Genomic DNA, 11,591 nt, shown 5'->3' with positions numbered 1-11,591 from the left:
CTCTAGCCGAATACTTGCGACATTATATAAATCAGGACCAAACCGACTGGGACGAATGGATCCCGTACGCGATGCACACATACAATACAACGCACACAGCTGGCGACAGACGAGACATGGGAAACCATCACCCAGTGTTTCCTATGTGACACCATCCTTATGGACGTCCGACCGGCAAGGGACTGCCTACGGTGCCTTGCAGTATTCCTAGAAGACCTGAATATCAGCTACGAGACGTTCCAAAACTGCCGACCCAGCAACCCCGCTAACTAAGGCTACCAATGTAGGTACTACAAAACCTGCGTTTTAAAAATAACCACGCTTATAGAAAAATTTGTACCATACTTTATTGCGTATAGTTATAATAACAATCATAGCGAAATTTTAATCCGTGACCGATAACTCAGCCCCCTCGTTGTCTTCCTAATAAGGGGGAGGGATGTTGTGAGTGCATCACACTCACATGTCGCAAGCGATAGACGGTGTCGCATGACACCTCGCGCGCGGCCATCGCCCGGCCTACATACCGGGCGTCGCACCGGGAAACGTACCCGGTTGCCTAAGACTCAACACCCAAAATCATCTGATTTTGGGGTGGAATCCGCATGGCCAGCAATTGCTGGCTAAGCGAGTATCCTGTCCAAAGGCCTATGACCGCGGAAGTACCTTCCCTGGTCATACGCCTAAAAACGGTGTATATATACACCGTGCGACAGACAACGAGCGGGCTTTGTCACACCGTATACAGCGACTCACGTATGTCGCCGACTCGTTAATATTTGTTACGGTTTATCATAAGTGTTATCAAGTGTACTAAGTAAGAATATACATATATATCCTGATATCACAACTGGCTATATTCTCTCGAAGACCTGACCCGAGGAGCATCGGCAGACGATCCCTAATCCCTGTGACCCTTTATTAAAGAAGGGCCACAACAAAGGCTTGAATATTTTTTTACAAACTATAAACTTAAGATGTTAATTTTTAATTAAAAATAAAAATAAAATAAAAAATTTGATGTTAAAGATTTTTGGTTGATTGAGAAAATATAGATTTTAATTCTCAACTAAAGATACAGATTAAAAAATCTTAATACTTAAATGAATTTTTTAAATTAAACATTAACATATTAATTTTTATTGGATATTTGTCACATTTTATATTTATGTTGTATGCTGCAGAACAATGTTTACGTTTTATTGCATGTAATAGAAAAATAATTATTTAAAACAACGTATTTGTTTCTTTATTTTTCAGATAACATTTTTAACTTTTAATCTTGAATTTTAATTCTTAATTTTAACTAGATATTTTTGAAACACATAAACTTTAACTTGTTAACTTTTTTCCAAAGTTTTAAAAATTTATTTATGTATAAGAAAGAATTATGAAAGAAAAAATACATTTCCGAATAATCACTCACTGACTCACTTCGAGATGCTTATTGCACTGAGGAGGACTCAAAAACAGTCGTTCGTGTAATTATATGATCTGCCTTCTATAAAATAACCAAATAAATTGATGATAATTCGCGTATTATTATCTGCGCTATTTTCTCTCAGTAGCCCTTTCTTGTCGATTAGTTTATGTGTTTCAAAAATATCTAAAGTTAACATTTCAAATTAAATGCAATAAAACGTGAAAATTGTTCTGCAGCATATAACACGAGTATAAAATGTAATATTAATATTCAATAAAAATTAAAATGGTAATGTTTAATTGAAAAATATCATTCAAGCATTATAATTCTCTAATCTGTATCTTTAGTTGAGAATTAAAATCTATATTTTCTCAATAAACCAAAAATCTTTAAGATCCAATTTTTTATTGCATCAAATTTTTTAATTTTAAATAAAAATTAACTAAAAATTAAATAAAAATTAAATAAAAATCTTAAATCTATAGTTTGTAAAAAATATTCAAGTCTTTTATAATAAATCTTTATTTGTCATATTATACAATTAATTTTCTATTAATTGATATATATTTATTGTTATAATTATGCGCCGATCGTAATAGTCGTGACAGCCACCGCGCTAAACTCCGTAAAAAGCATTAATTAGACGCCGCGATCGCCACGGAGTCAAAATGAAAAGGGACAGAGGAGAAAGAGACGAACCGGCTGCGAACGTAGCCGAGTGCGCTCCAGTCAAATTAGCTAAAAAAAAGGGCAAAATTTGAACTAATTGTAAGTGGCACTTTCTCTTCAACAAAATACTCGGAAGGTGATTAGAAATAAAATGTGTGTTTGACATTCGCAACTAGTTTCGGAAAGTTGTAAAAAAAAGGTATAAAGATGCGAAAAAAGGTTTTTGTATGTGCAACGAAACATTTTACAAAACATTTTATAAAATGTAAACATTTTACAAAAAAAGTTTTAAATAAAAAAATGTAGGTTTTGAAAAGATGTACAAAAAAAGTAAAACCTCAAAAACAGGCCTTTTCTTCACTTATTTGTTATTCATTAAAATTTGAAGATATGGCTTTAAAAATGTGGTACGATATGCCTTTGGCGATGATGAAAGAGCGTGTAAAATTTTAGCCCAATTTTTTTATTAGTTTTTGCACGAAACTATTTGTTTATTATAAACTCGCCTGCGAGTCTCAAACACACATATTTTATTACTAATTACCTTCTGAACATTTTGGAGAGAAAGTTACAATTAGTTCATTTTCAAAGTCTAATTTGACTGGACTATCACGGATAAACGGAGTGTGCGATGTATGCGTAAGCTTGAAATCGGATCACAGATGTGACGTCAAGTATAAAATCGTCAAATCACACGATTCTTGAGAAAATATATAAAATTTATTTATAAATCAAAATAATAAGTAAATACTTATAAAGAGCATACTTTTTTAGATTGTTCACTAAATACAAATTACTATTTTTTGTCAAACATTAAATTGAAAATTCCTGAACCATTTTTTAATATATTGTAATTAGTCTGTAAAGTAAATCGAATCAACGCTGATCTTTACATGGGAATACATCTGTGAGTCGCGCATCTGAAAATGGTCTGCCACAACACTGGTGGTTTTTTTTATTCTCTGCCTTGAAAATTTATTTTCAAAATTGATGTGTAATAAAAAAAATTATAAAATATATTAAATTATTACGTGAGATTATTATATTAGACATTTTTACATTTGGATTTACTAATAAATTATAAATAATTATTAAAAAATGACAAAGAAAGTTATAAAAATATTATTTTATACCTAATTGTTAAAAAAATTAAAAAAGGAAAAATATGCATTTAGAAAATCAATAAAATAAATTCACAATAAGTGTTACGGTGGAACGCTTACACGTATTACATGCGTGCGATTCACACTTACTCCCGGCTAAAAATCAGGGGCGTCAGAAGCTTTTAAATTGAGCTGGTAGCTCAATTTAAAAGCTCACTAAAATCTATAGGCATAAAATTCCAGACCTCGAAATCTCGAAATAAATAAAATTTTTCTTTTAATAAAAAAAATTTTTTTTTAATTATTAGAAAATAAATATTTTATTTTAACACATCAAAACATAATAGACAATTTAGATATTGATGTATTAATAAATTTATAGAAAAATATAATTCGCGAAAGGTAACGTTTACCACTTTTAATAAAGTAAATAATCATTTTTTATATTTTTTGTTAATTTTTTATAATTGTACCTTCCTGCATTAATAAAATACTATTTATAAATTAATTTTCTACAATCTTAGATCTGTAAGAAAAAGTTAACACTTTAAAAAAAAAATTTATAAAGCGTTTTATTGCAAATAAAAATCTTACATTGACAAATAAGGAATCCCCCTTTCCCCCCTGCCCCTATATTGACTAACGACGAAGCCTCGGAAAAAAGCGCAGTAACGCCCCTGCTAAAGGTCGACGCTGATTTGATAAATTTTACTGTACCTACAATTATATGTTATAGAAAAAGATGATAGAAGACTTTTCAAAACAATTTTTGACAAAAAATAATACTCTGTAATTAGCGGGTGGTCACTTCTACTATCTGTATATTTATATGTCTTAATTATTTTAATTACTTTAATTATATGTATTGCATAAAATATACAAACCTTTGTACAAACCCACTTTTCCTGGAGAGCCTGACAGAAGTCAGATTTAGTTTCTTTCCACTATGTACACCCATAATATACACAGTAATAAAATCAAAATAAAATGTATTTGAAACTACACGAAAAACTGCTAAACTCACAAAACTAAGCGTAACACGTTATTTCACGTTTACAGTCAGATACTCTCTAAACTGTCTATAGACAGCGATTTCTGAAAAGTGCGCCAAATCTCGAAACAAACACGCCTCATCGAGACTTTCCGTTACGCAATGTTCATTTGTTTACTTCGCTAGACCTCGCATCACGTCTTCGCCAGTGCCAGTGCCAGTTCAGCAGGAGCGAAGAAAGCGGCAAGATGCCACGAGGAAGAAAAAGTAGGTTTATACTTTTATTATTATATAAATATTATATATTGTATATATACATATTTTATGTGCATATACACACATACAAATATATACATGTATTTATTTATTTATATTTTCGAACTTTTATATTACAGCGAAAAGCGAAGGCGCGAAGAGCAAAGGCGCGAAGAGCGAAGTACTATCAAAGACGACAGCGACTTCGATGACGCCACCACAAGAACAACGTGCGATGACGACGCAATCGCGATCACCGTCGTCGTCGCCGCGAGCAGTACAACGTGATGCGCGTTCGGCGTCGGTAATCGCGATTACGCCGTCCCCGCCGTCTCAAACAGATGAACAACGTGCAAGAGAACGTGGTGCGCGTTTGGCGATGGCGCGATCGCGATCGCCGTCGCCGTCGCCGCAGCGAGCAGTTAGACAATGTGTAAAAGAATGTGGTGCGTGTTCGGCGATCGCGACCGCGCCGTCGTCGACGTCGCGAGTAGATGGACAACGTGCAAAAGAACGTGGTGCGCGTACGGCGACGGCGCGGTCGCGATCGCCGTCGCCGCCACCGCGAGCACCTGGACAACGTGCAAGAAAACATGGTGCGTGTTCGGCGATCGCGACCGCGCCGTCGTCGACGTCGCGAGCAGATGGACAACGTACAAGAGAACGTGGTGCGCGTACGGCGACGGCGCGGTCGCGATCGCCGTCGCCGCCGCCGCCACCGCGAGCACCTGGACATTGTGTAAGAGAATGTGGTGCGTGTTCGGCGATCGCGACCGCGCCGTCGTCGACGTCGCGAGCAGATGGACAACGTGCAAGAGAACGTGGTGCGCGTACGGCGACGGCGCGGTCGCGATCGCCGTCGCCGCCACCGCGAGCACCTGGACATTGTGTAAGAGAATGTGGTGCGTGTTCGGCGATCGCGACCGCGCCGTCGCCGCCACCGCGAGCACTTGGATATCGTGCAAGAGAACGTGGTGCGCGTACGGCGATGGCGTGGTCGCGATCGCCGTCGCCGCCACCGCGAGCACTTGGATATCGTGCAAGAGAACGTGGTGCGCGTACGGCGATGGCGTGGTCGCGATCGCCGTCGCCGCCACCGCGTACACCTGGACATCGTGCAAGAGAACGTGATGTGCGTACGGCGATCGCGACCGCGCCGTCGCCATCACCGTCGCCGCCGCGAGCAGCTGGACGACATGCTAGAGAACGTGGTGCGCGTACGGCGATGGCGTGGTCGCGATCGCCGTCGCCGCCACCGCGTACACCTGGACATCGTGCAAGAGAACGTGATGTGCGTACGGCGATCGCGACCGCGCCGTCGCCATCACCGTCGCCGCCGCGAGCAGCTGGACGACATGCTAGAGAACGTGGTGCGCGTACGGCGATGGCGTGGTCGCGATTGCCGTCGCCGCCACCGCGAACACCTGGACATCGTGCAAGAGAACGTGATGTGCGTACGGCGATCGCGACCGCGCCGTCGCCATCACCGTCGCCGCCGCGAGCAGCTGGACGACATGCTAGAGAACGTGGTGCGCGTACGGCGATGGCGTGGTCGCGATCGCCGTCGCCGCCGCCGCGAGCAGCTGGACGACATGCTAGAGAACGTGGTGCGCATTCGGCGACGGCATGGTCGCAATCAAGAAAAGAACCCCCGGCGGCGGCACGAAGAGCATCCCCAGCGACAGCACCAACAGCACAATGGGCACCCCCAGCTATAACTATATTTATTCTTTCTCTTAGAGCGGTGAAGTATTTCTGACGCGGTTGCTGCAGCATTAGATTAGTGTTTATATGAATCATCATGCAGCAATAATACCTCACCTAAATAGATTTTGATTTGCTCGCATGCGTATGCACTCATACGCATACATACATAAAATACATGTGCTAATTTTGTATTTTAAAATTTCAGCAGCTGAACTATGCAGTCAGGAAAGAAATTCAAAAAGAAAGAAAAAGAATGGAAAACGCTGAGAGAAAAAAGGCGCAGCTAGCACCTGTTCCGCCGACGCAGTATGCTATGCCGTCTACGTCTACATATCCTTCATTTTTGCAGACCTCTGCAGGCATGAGAGAAAGATGGCCATGTAATCAATATATATAAATGTATAAATACAGAATAAAACATTCATATAAATGTAAAAATATAGAATACAAAAATGATAAAATACCTTCTTTCTTTCTGTGTGTATGTGTTTGTACGTAAGAGAAAGAGGGGGAGGAGAGAGAGAGAGAGAGAGAGTGTGTGTGTGTGTGTGTGTGAGTGAGTGAGTGAATCATTGAAACAGAAAGATAGAGCGATGACTGAGTAAGCAAAAGAAAGATGTGAGTGAATAAACAAAAGAAATGCAGACAATGCAAGTGATAGAGAAAAAAGAGAGTAAATGAGTGAAATAAAATTAAAAAAATGGATCGAATGAATGAGCAAAAGAAATAGAAACCGTGTATAAGACGATAGAGCGAGGGCGAATGAATAAGCGAGAGAAAGATAGACAAAGAAAATGATATAAGGATACAAAGTGAGGGAAATAGAGAGAACGAAAGATGCAGACAAATAAGCGAGATAAAATGAAAGATAGAGCGAATGACTAAACGAAAGAAAGCGAGCAGTGATAGATAAGAATTAGAACGAATAAGTAAAAGGAAGATAAAGGGAATGATATAAGGATTTGTGAGAAAGAGACAAAGAAAAAAAATTTAAAAATAATATGAATGAGCGAATAAAATAAAATAAAGAATAAAGCAAAAAGAAAAAAAACCGCGAACAGTGATAAATGAGAGTAAGAATGTATGAATAAAAGTCGGTTGTTCTACTTGTTGTTTTTTTTTGTTTGTCTATTATATAGAAATGAAATAAAGATAAATTTATCAAAAAGTTGGAACAATCGGACTTAAATGAAAGAAAAAAAAAAGGATATATTATTTATTTTAGAATTTTAAATCAGACGGAAAGAGAGAGGAGAGAGAGAGAGAGAGAGTGTGTGTGTGTGTGTGTGTGTGTGGAAAAGTTACCTACATGTATCTACGTGCATGCAGGAAAGGGACGAACGGGATCTGTTTTATCTGACAAATTGCAGCGCCATCTCTCACAAATTTAGCCACCTACTATTTCACGTTGTATTACTCTTAGCGTGCCTCAGCGTCTGTATTTGCATTTTCCAATTTGCGGAATGCGAATCTTTTTTTCTAGACTTCTAATCTTAATTCTAATTGCACGATATTATTCCTGAGAGTTTTTTCTAGGGGGCGACGTGACTAATTTATATATATAAACTGTAGATTTTTTGTCTAAAGCAAATATTGTTGTTAGGTGACTACTAAATAACAATTTTTTTTTATTTATCTAAACAAATCGTACGTCGCCCCCTTCATTTTTGTCCGTACTTTAATCCTGTAAAAGGATTTTGCATTCTGTAATTCCAATTCGAAAAGCCAAGTTCCCAAAAAAATGTCGGTAACTCGGTCACTCCCGGATCCCCTTAAGAGCCGATAGAGCCATTAAACTATTCATATATATATGTGTGTTGCACGCGAAAAGCGTTGATAGTATTAATATAGCTACAGTAGCGTGGAAATGTGACGCGTAGCATAATAAATGTTTATTTTATATAATAATATGACTCACGCATTATTCCACCAATAAGATTGATTATTCGCCGATAAAACTTTCATTTTATTAATAATCAAAGGTCGAGTCACTCGCCGAGCCGCGTAAGCCAGCCGAGCGAACGCCGAGCGCCTTACGGAGAGGCAACCCGTCATACACCTTTTGACAGATAGGGGTTATGTTCCCCATGGTCGCGCAATGGACCAACAGCAACGGTATCGTATAAACGAGCGCCAGCATGTTAGCATGTCAATTCCGGGTACAATTACTTTTGTCATACATATACAATGGGCGACGACGATTTATTCAGTATTAATTACACTTTCCGTCGAACAGACAACGCCCGAGTACGCGAATATCACGTACACGATTTACGAGCATATCTCCGAGTGATTCAAGTGCCAGTCTCGACCAGAAGCGATAGATTCGCGTATAATGTATTTATTTTATTGTTTTCTAATTTAATTATTATCATAAAAATGCGTTATAAACAATAGCAACGATTCCGGCATAATTTCATTAAATTCATAAAAATTGCATTTTCTTGCACGCTATACATGTAAGCGTAATCATTTGGTGAGCGTAACAACGCTTTAATTACTTAAATTCGATTAATTAATTAATTAGCGCAAATAGCGCATTAACGTCATCTCATTGGCTGACGCATGAGATGAAAAGCGAACGCACCGGAATCGATGCTGGAAATCCTCCTTACTATCGTTACTAGGATTTCCGGAACGCGCAGGCGATCCGGAAATACCGAGAGAGCGCGAGCGATAGTGTGAAAGAGATAACCGCTCGACGCTTCCCGATTGGCCAGAGACATCAGATATAACTGAAAGCGCCAATCGGAAGGCGCCGAGTGGGGGATGCATGAGAGCATGCAGCGATCGTGTTGTAACGACCAAAAAAAGTCTGCCACGAGATTTCGACGAGAGCGGACGTGGTGCGAGAACGCGTTTCGCGCGTAATCGAATCTCGTTAATTAATTAGAGTCAGAATCGGAAGTGCGTGAATTAAATACGTGCGATACCATTCCGGTTACACTCTGAGCAGGCATTTCCGCGTAGTGCGAACGTGCGCGTTAAATACATCGCATTACATCACACGCCGGGCGTTGCCATGCGAGAAGCTTCGACCCGCGCATAAGTGATTACAGCCGCACGCGTAATACGCGTCTGCCGATCGTGCACGCGAGTGTGTGTGAGCTTGTGAAATGCGTTAATTCGCAATAAAGCAGAGTAATTGTGTATGTGCTGTGTTATCATTCTTCCTATACCCACGCATGGGCGAGTCCATTCGGAAACGGCCATCTTCTCATACCGCGTGGCAACAGCAGTCAAAGCGACCTGTTGCGTCATCCCGGGACATCCCCAGCGTAAACACAGAGGACATCTTCGAGAGCGGCGAGACGTCCACAACCGAAATCAGAGTCTTGAGGAAAATATCATCTACGCTCAAGGGCGAGACCACATCCTGGCGGCGGGAGAGTACACCGACCTGGCGACCGTTATAACGTTTTTGTAAGAAATTACAAGATTTCCCAAGCTTTCTTTAATTATTATATTTCGTACGGTCACAACCTAACCTAACCTAACCTTGCAGCCGCCAGCAGAAGCCGACGCTGCTACGATCCGAGACATCCGAGTTAGCGTTGCAAGGATGGACGAGACGCTGAAAACGATGCCGATGACAAAGTCAACGCCGACGCCGAGGACTTCACCGACGCCGACGCCGAGACCAACGCCGAGGACATCACCGACGCCGACGCCGACTCCGACGCCCGATTCGGGCGAACTAACGCCGATGGCAAGCCAGGCACCGGCGGACGAGCCGAGCGACGATGAGTCACCGGTCCCGCCGAGTCAGCCGGCAGCCCGACTCAACGGAGGGGACGAGGGAGAAACCACCGTTCCCCCGGCAGGACGTTACGTCACGCTGTGACTCTCATAACGCGAAACTCAGTGCGCGTGAAACAGTTATCCGTGTGATATTAGTTGTTAAGCATATATAGATACATAGTGTAAAGCGTGCGTTAGGTTAAGCATATTAATTATTAAGTTAGAGTAGTGTAAATACTCGCAGCGGCGAGACCGCGTGTTATAGTATATATATATAGTTTTCATTACATTTGATATTCAAGTATATTCATAAATATTCTCTATATTCTCTATTGTTTGTGCAGCGGCAAATACCGCATACGTTATAAATAACGTTAGATTTGTCTATATATTATTATATTACATTCTATAGTTTGTATTCCTTACTAGAGTTAAAGTCACTTAGTAATTGTGATAATGTTTATTATTATAGCGGCAAGAGAACCGCATATTTCTCACATGATGTTAAATTCATTTATGTTTTATTTTGGTCATTGTAATTATTGTAATTCATATATTTGTTAAACTGTATGTCGCGATAGCGAGCGGCATGTCGCGAGCGCGACAGAGCGCATATTATATTTTATATTCCGTCGTAATGACATTTATTTCTTTATGTGCATGTTAAATAAACACAGTATAGCCCGATTATCGCATTCCGGTCGTATGCGCCGAGCCGTGCGAGCGTGCGTGTATGGAAAGGAGTGTGTGGCATGTGTGCGTGCATTAAAATTTTATATGATATATATTAACATGTTAAACGGCACAGCCGGAATAAATTATATCCATTGCATGTTATCTTGCATTTATATTCAATATTTTATTTATCACATTCCGTAAAACGTCGTAAGTAAGTTTCTGTGCTCTTCTTAAACAAAGACAGAGATAGCCGAGGACCGCGAGCGGCATAAAACTCATGAGGACCAGGCAGCCGGAATCTGACAGTTCGAGGTTAGGTTGTCCATGGTCGTACTTGCGCGACACAATCAGCATGTATGCGAGACGCATAAATCGCGAGATAACGCTCAAGATTCCCCAGATAACCCTTTATTTTAATATTCATTGGTGGAATATTAAATTATCGTATACCACGTTTTAATAACGATAACCATATCGGAACGACAAGAGGGAATCGCGACCGTTCTCTGGCAGGTTTACGACGCTACGACAGACGAACCGGAACATTTTATGTAATCAACGCATTAGCCTGCGTTAATTGATGTTAGTCATTAATTTTTGAGTAACGCTTTAAGCGCGTTCACACCATAGGTAACGCTGGTCCGTAATTTTATTCAGAGCGCATATCGCTTAGCGCGAGCGCACGTTTCGTGACTATTTTATTTTGTTTAATGCCAAATTAGGCAATACAGTTAATTTAAACAATAATTATTCATTTTGGGACATTAAGCCTCTAAGGCAGTCCGTATGCACGGACCAGTGCGACCAATAGCATTGCGATGTTACTCGCTCGGCGCTATGGAATTCTGACGCATTGCGCATGCGGTGCCATAGCATCAGAGCGAGAAAAGAAGTGAGTATGAGTGAGATACCATTCGATGCTCACCGATTGGCGACAGACTACAGCCTGACAACAACAAGCCAATCGGGGTGCACCGAGTGGTAGGGATGCATGAGAACGAACGGCTCGGCGTCCCAACGACAA

At 40.5% G+C, this 11,591-nt stretch overlaps 2 protein-coding genes across 2 annotated transcripts; both read left to right on the top strand.

Moving 5' to 3' along the window:
- Window positions 1–605: 605 nt before the first annotated feature.
- On the top strand, window positions 606–6,200 carry LOC105830180 (serine/arginine repetitive matrix protein 1-like). The gene is made up of 2 exons (XM_028189613.2): window positions 606–756; window positions 4,582–6,200. The coding sequence occupies exons 1-2, from the start codon at window positions 606–608 to the stop codon at window positions 6,198–6,200; spliced, it is 1,770 nt and encodes a 589-aa protein (XP_028045414.2).
- A 2,067-nt stretch (window positions 6,201–8,267) lies between these two features.
- On the top strand, window positions 8,268–10,724 carry LOC118648573 (procyclic form-specific polypeptide B1-alpha-like). Its single transcript, XM_036294912.1, has 2 exons — window positions 8,268–9,571; window positions 9,654–10,724. Exon 2 carries the CDS (start codon window positions 9,711–9,713, stop codon window positions 9,990–9,992), a length of 282 nt encoding a protein of 93 aa, XP_036150805.1. The 5' UTR covers window positions 8,268–9,571; window positions 9,654–9,710; the 3' UTR covers window positions 9,993–10,724.
- Window positions 10,725–11,591: the final 867 nt, after the last annotated feature.

Source organism: Monomorium pharaonis, chromosome 1 (assembly GCF_013373865.1).
Source record: "Monomorium pharaonis isolate MP-MQ-018 chromosome 1, ASM1337386v2, whole genome shotgun sequence".
In the NCBI taxonomy this organism is placed as follows: domain Eukaryota; kingdom Metazoa; phylum Arthropoda; class Insecta; order Hymenoptera; family Formicidae; genus Monomorium; species Monomorium pharaonis.
This window is presented reverse-complemented; position numbering and strand designations above follow the sequence as displayed.

Coding starts and splice junctions, on each gene's coding strand:
- LOC105830180 (XM_028189613.2), top strand. CDS start 606: ATGGCCAGCAATTGCTGGCTAAGCGAGTATCCTGTCCAAAGGCCTATG. Junction 757..4,581: donor CACCGTATACAGCGACTCAC/GTATGTCGCCGA, acceptor TTTATATTACAG/CGAAAAGCGAAGGCGCGAAG.
- LOC118648573 (XM_036294912.1), top strand. CDS start 9,711: ATGGACGAGACGCTGAAAACGATGCCGATGACAAAGTCAACGCCGACG.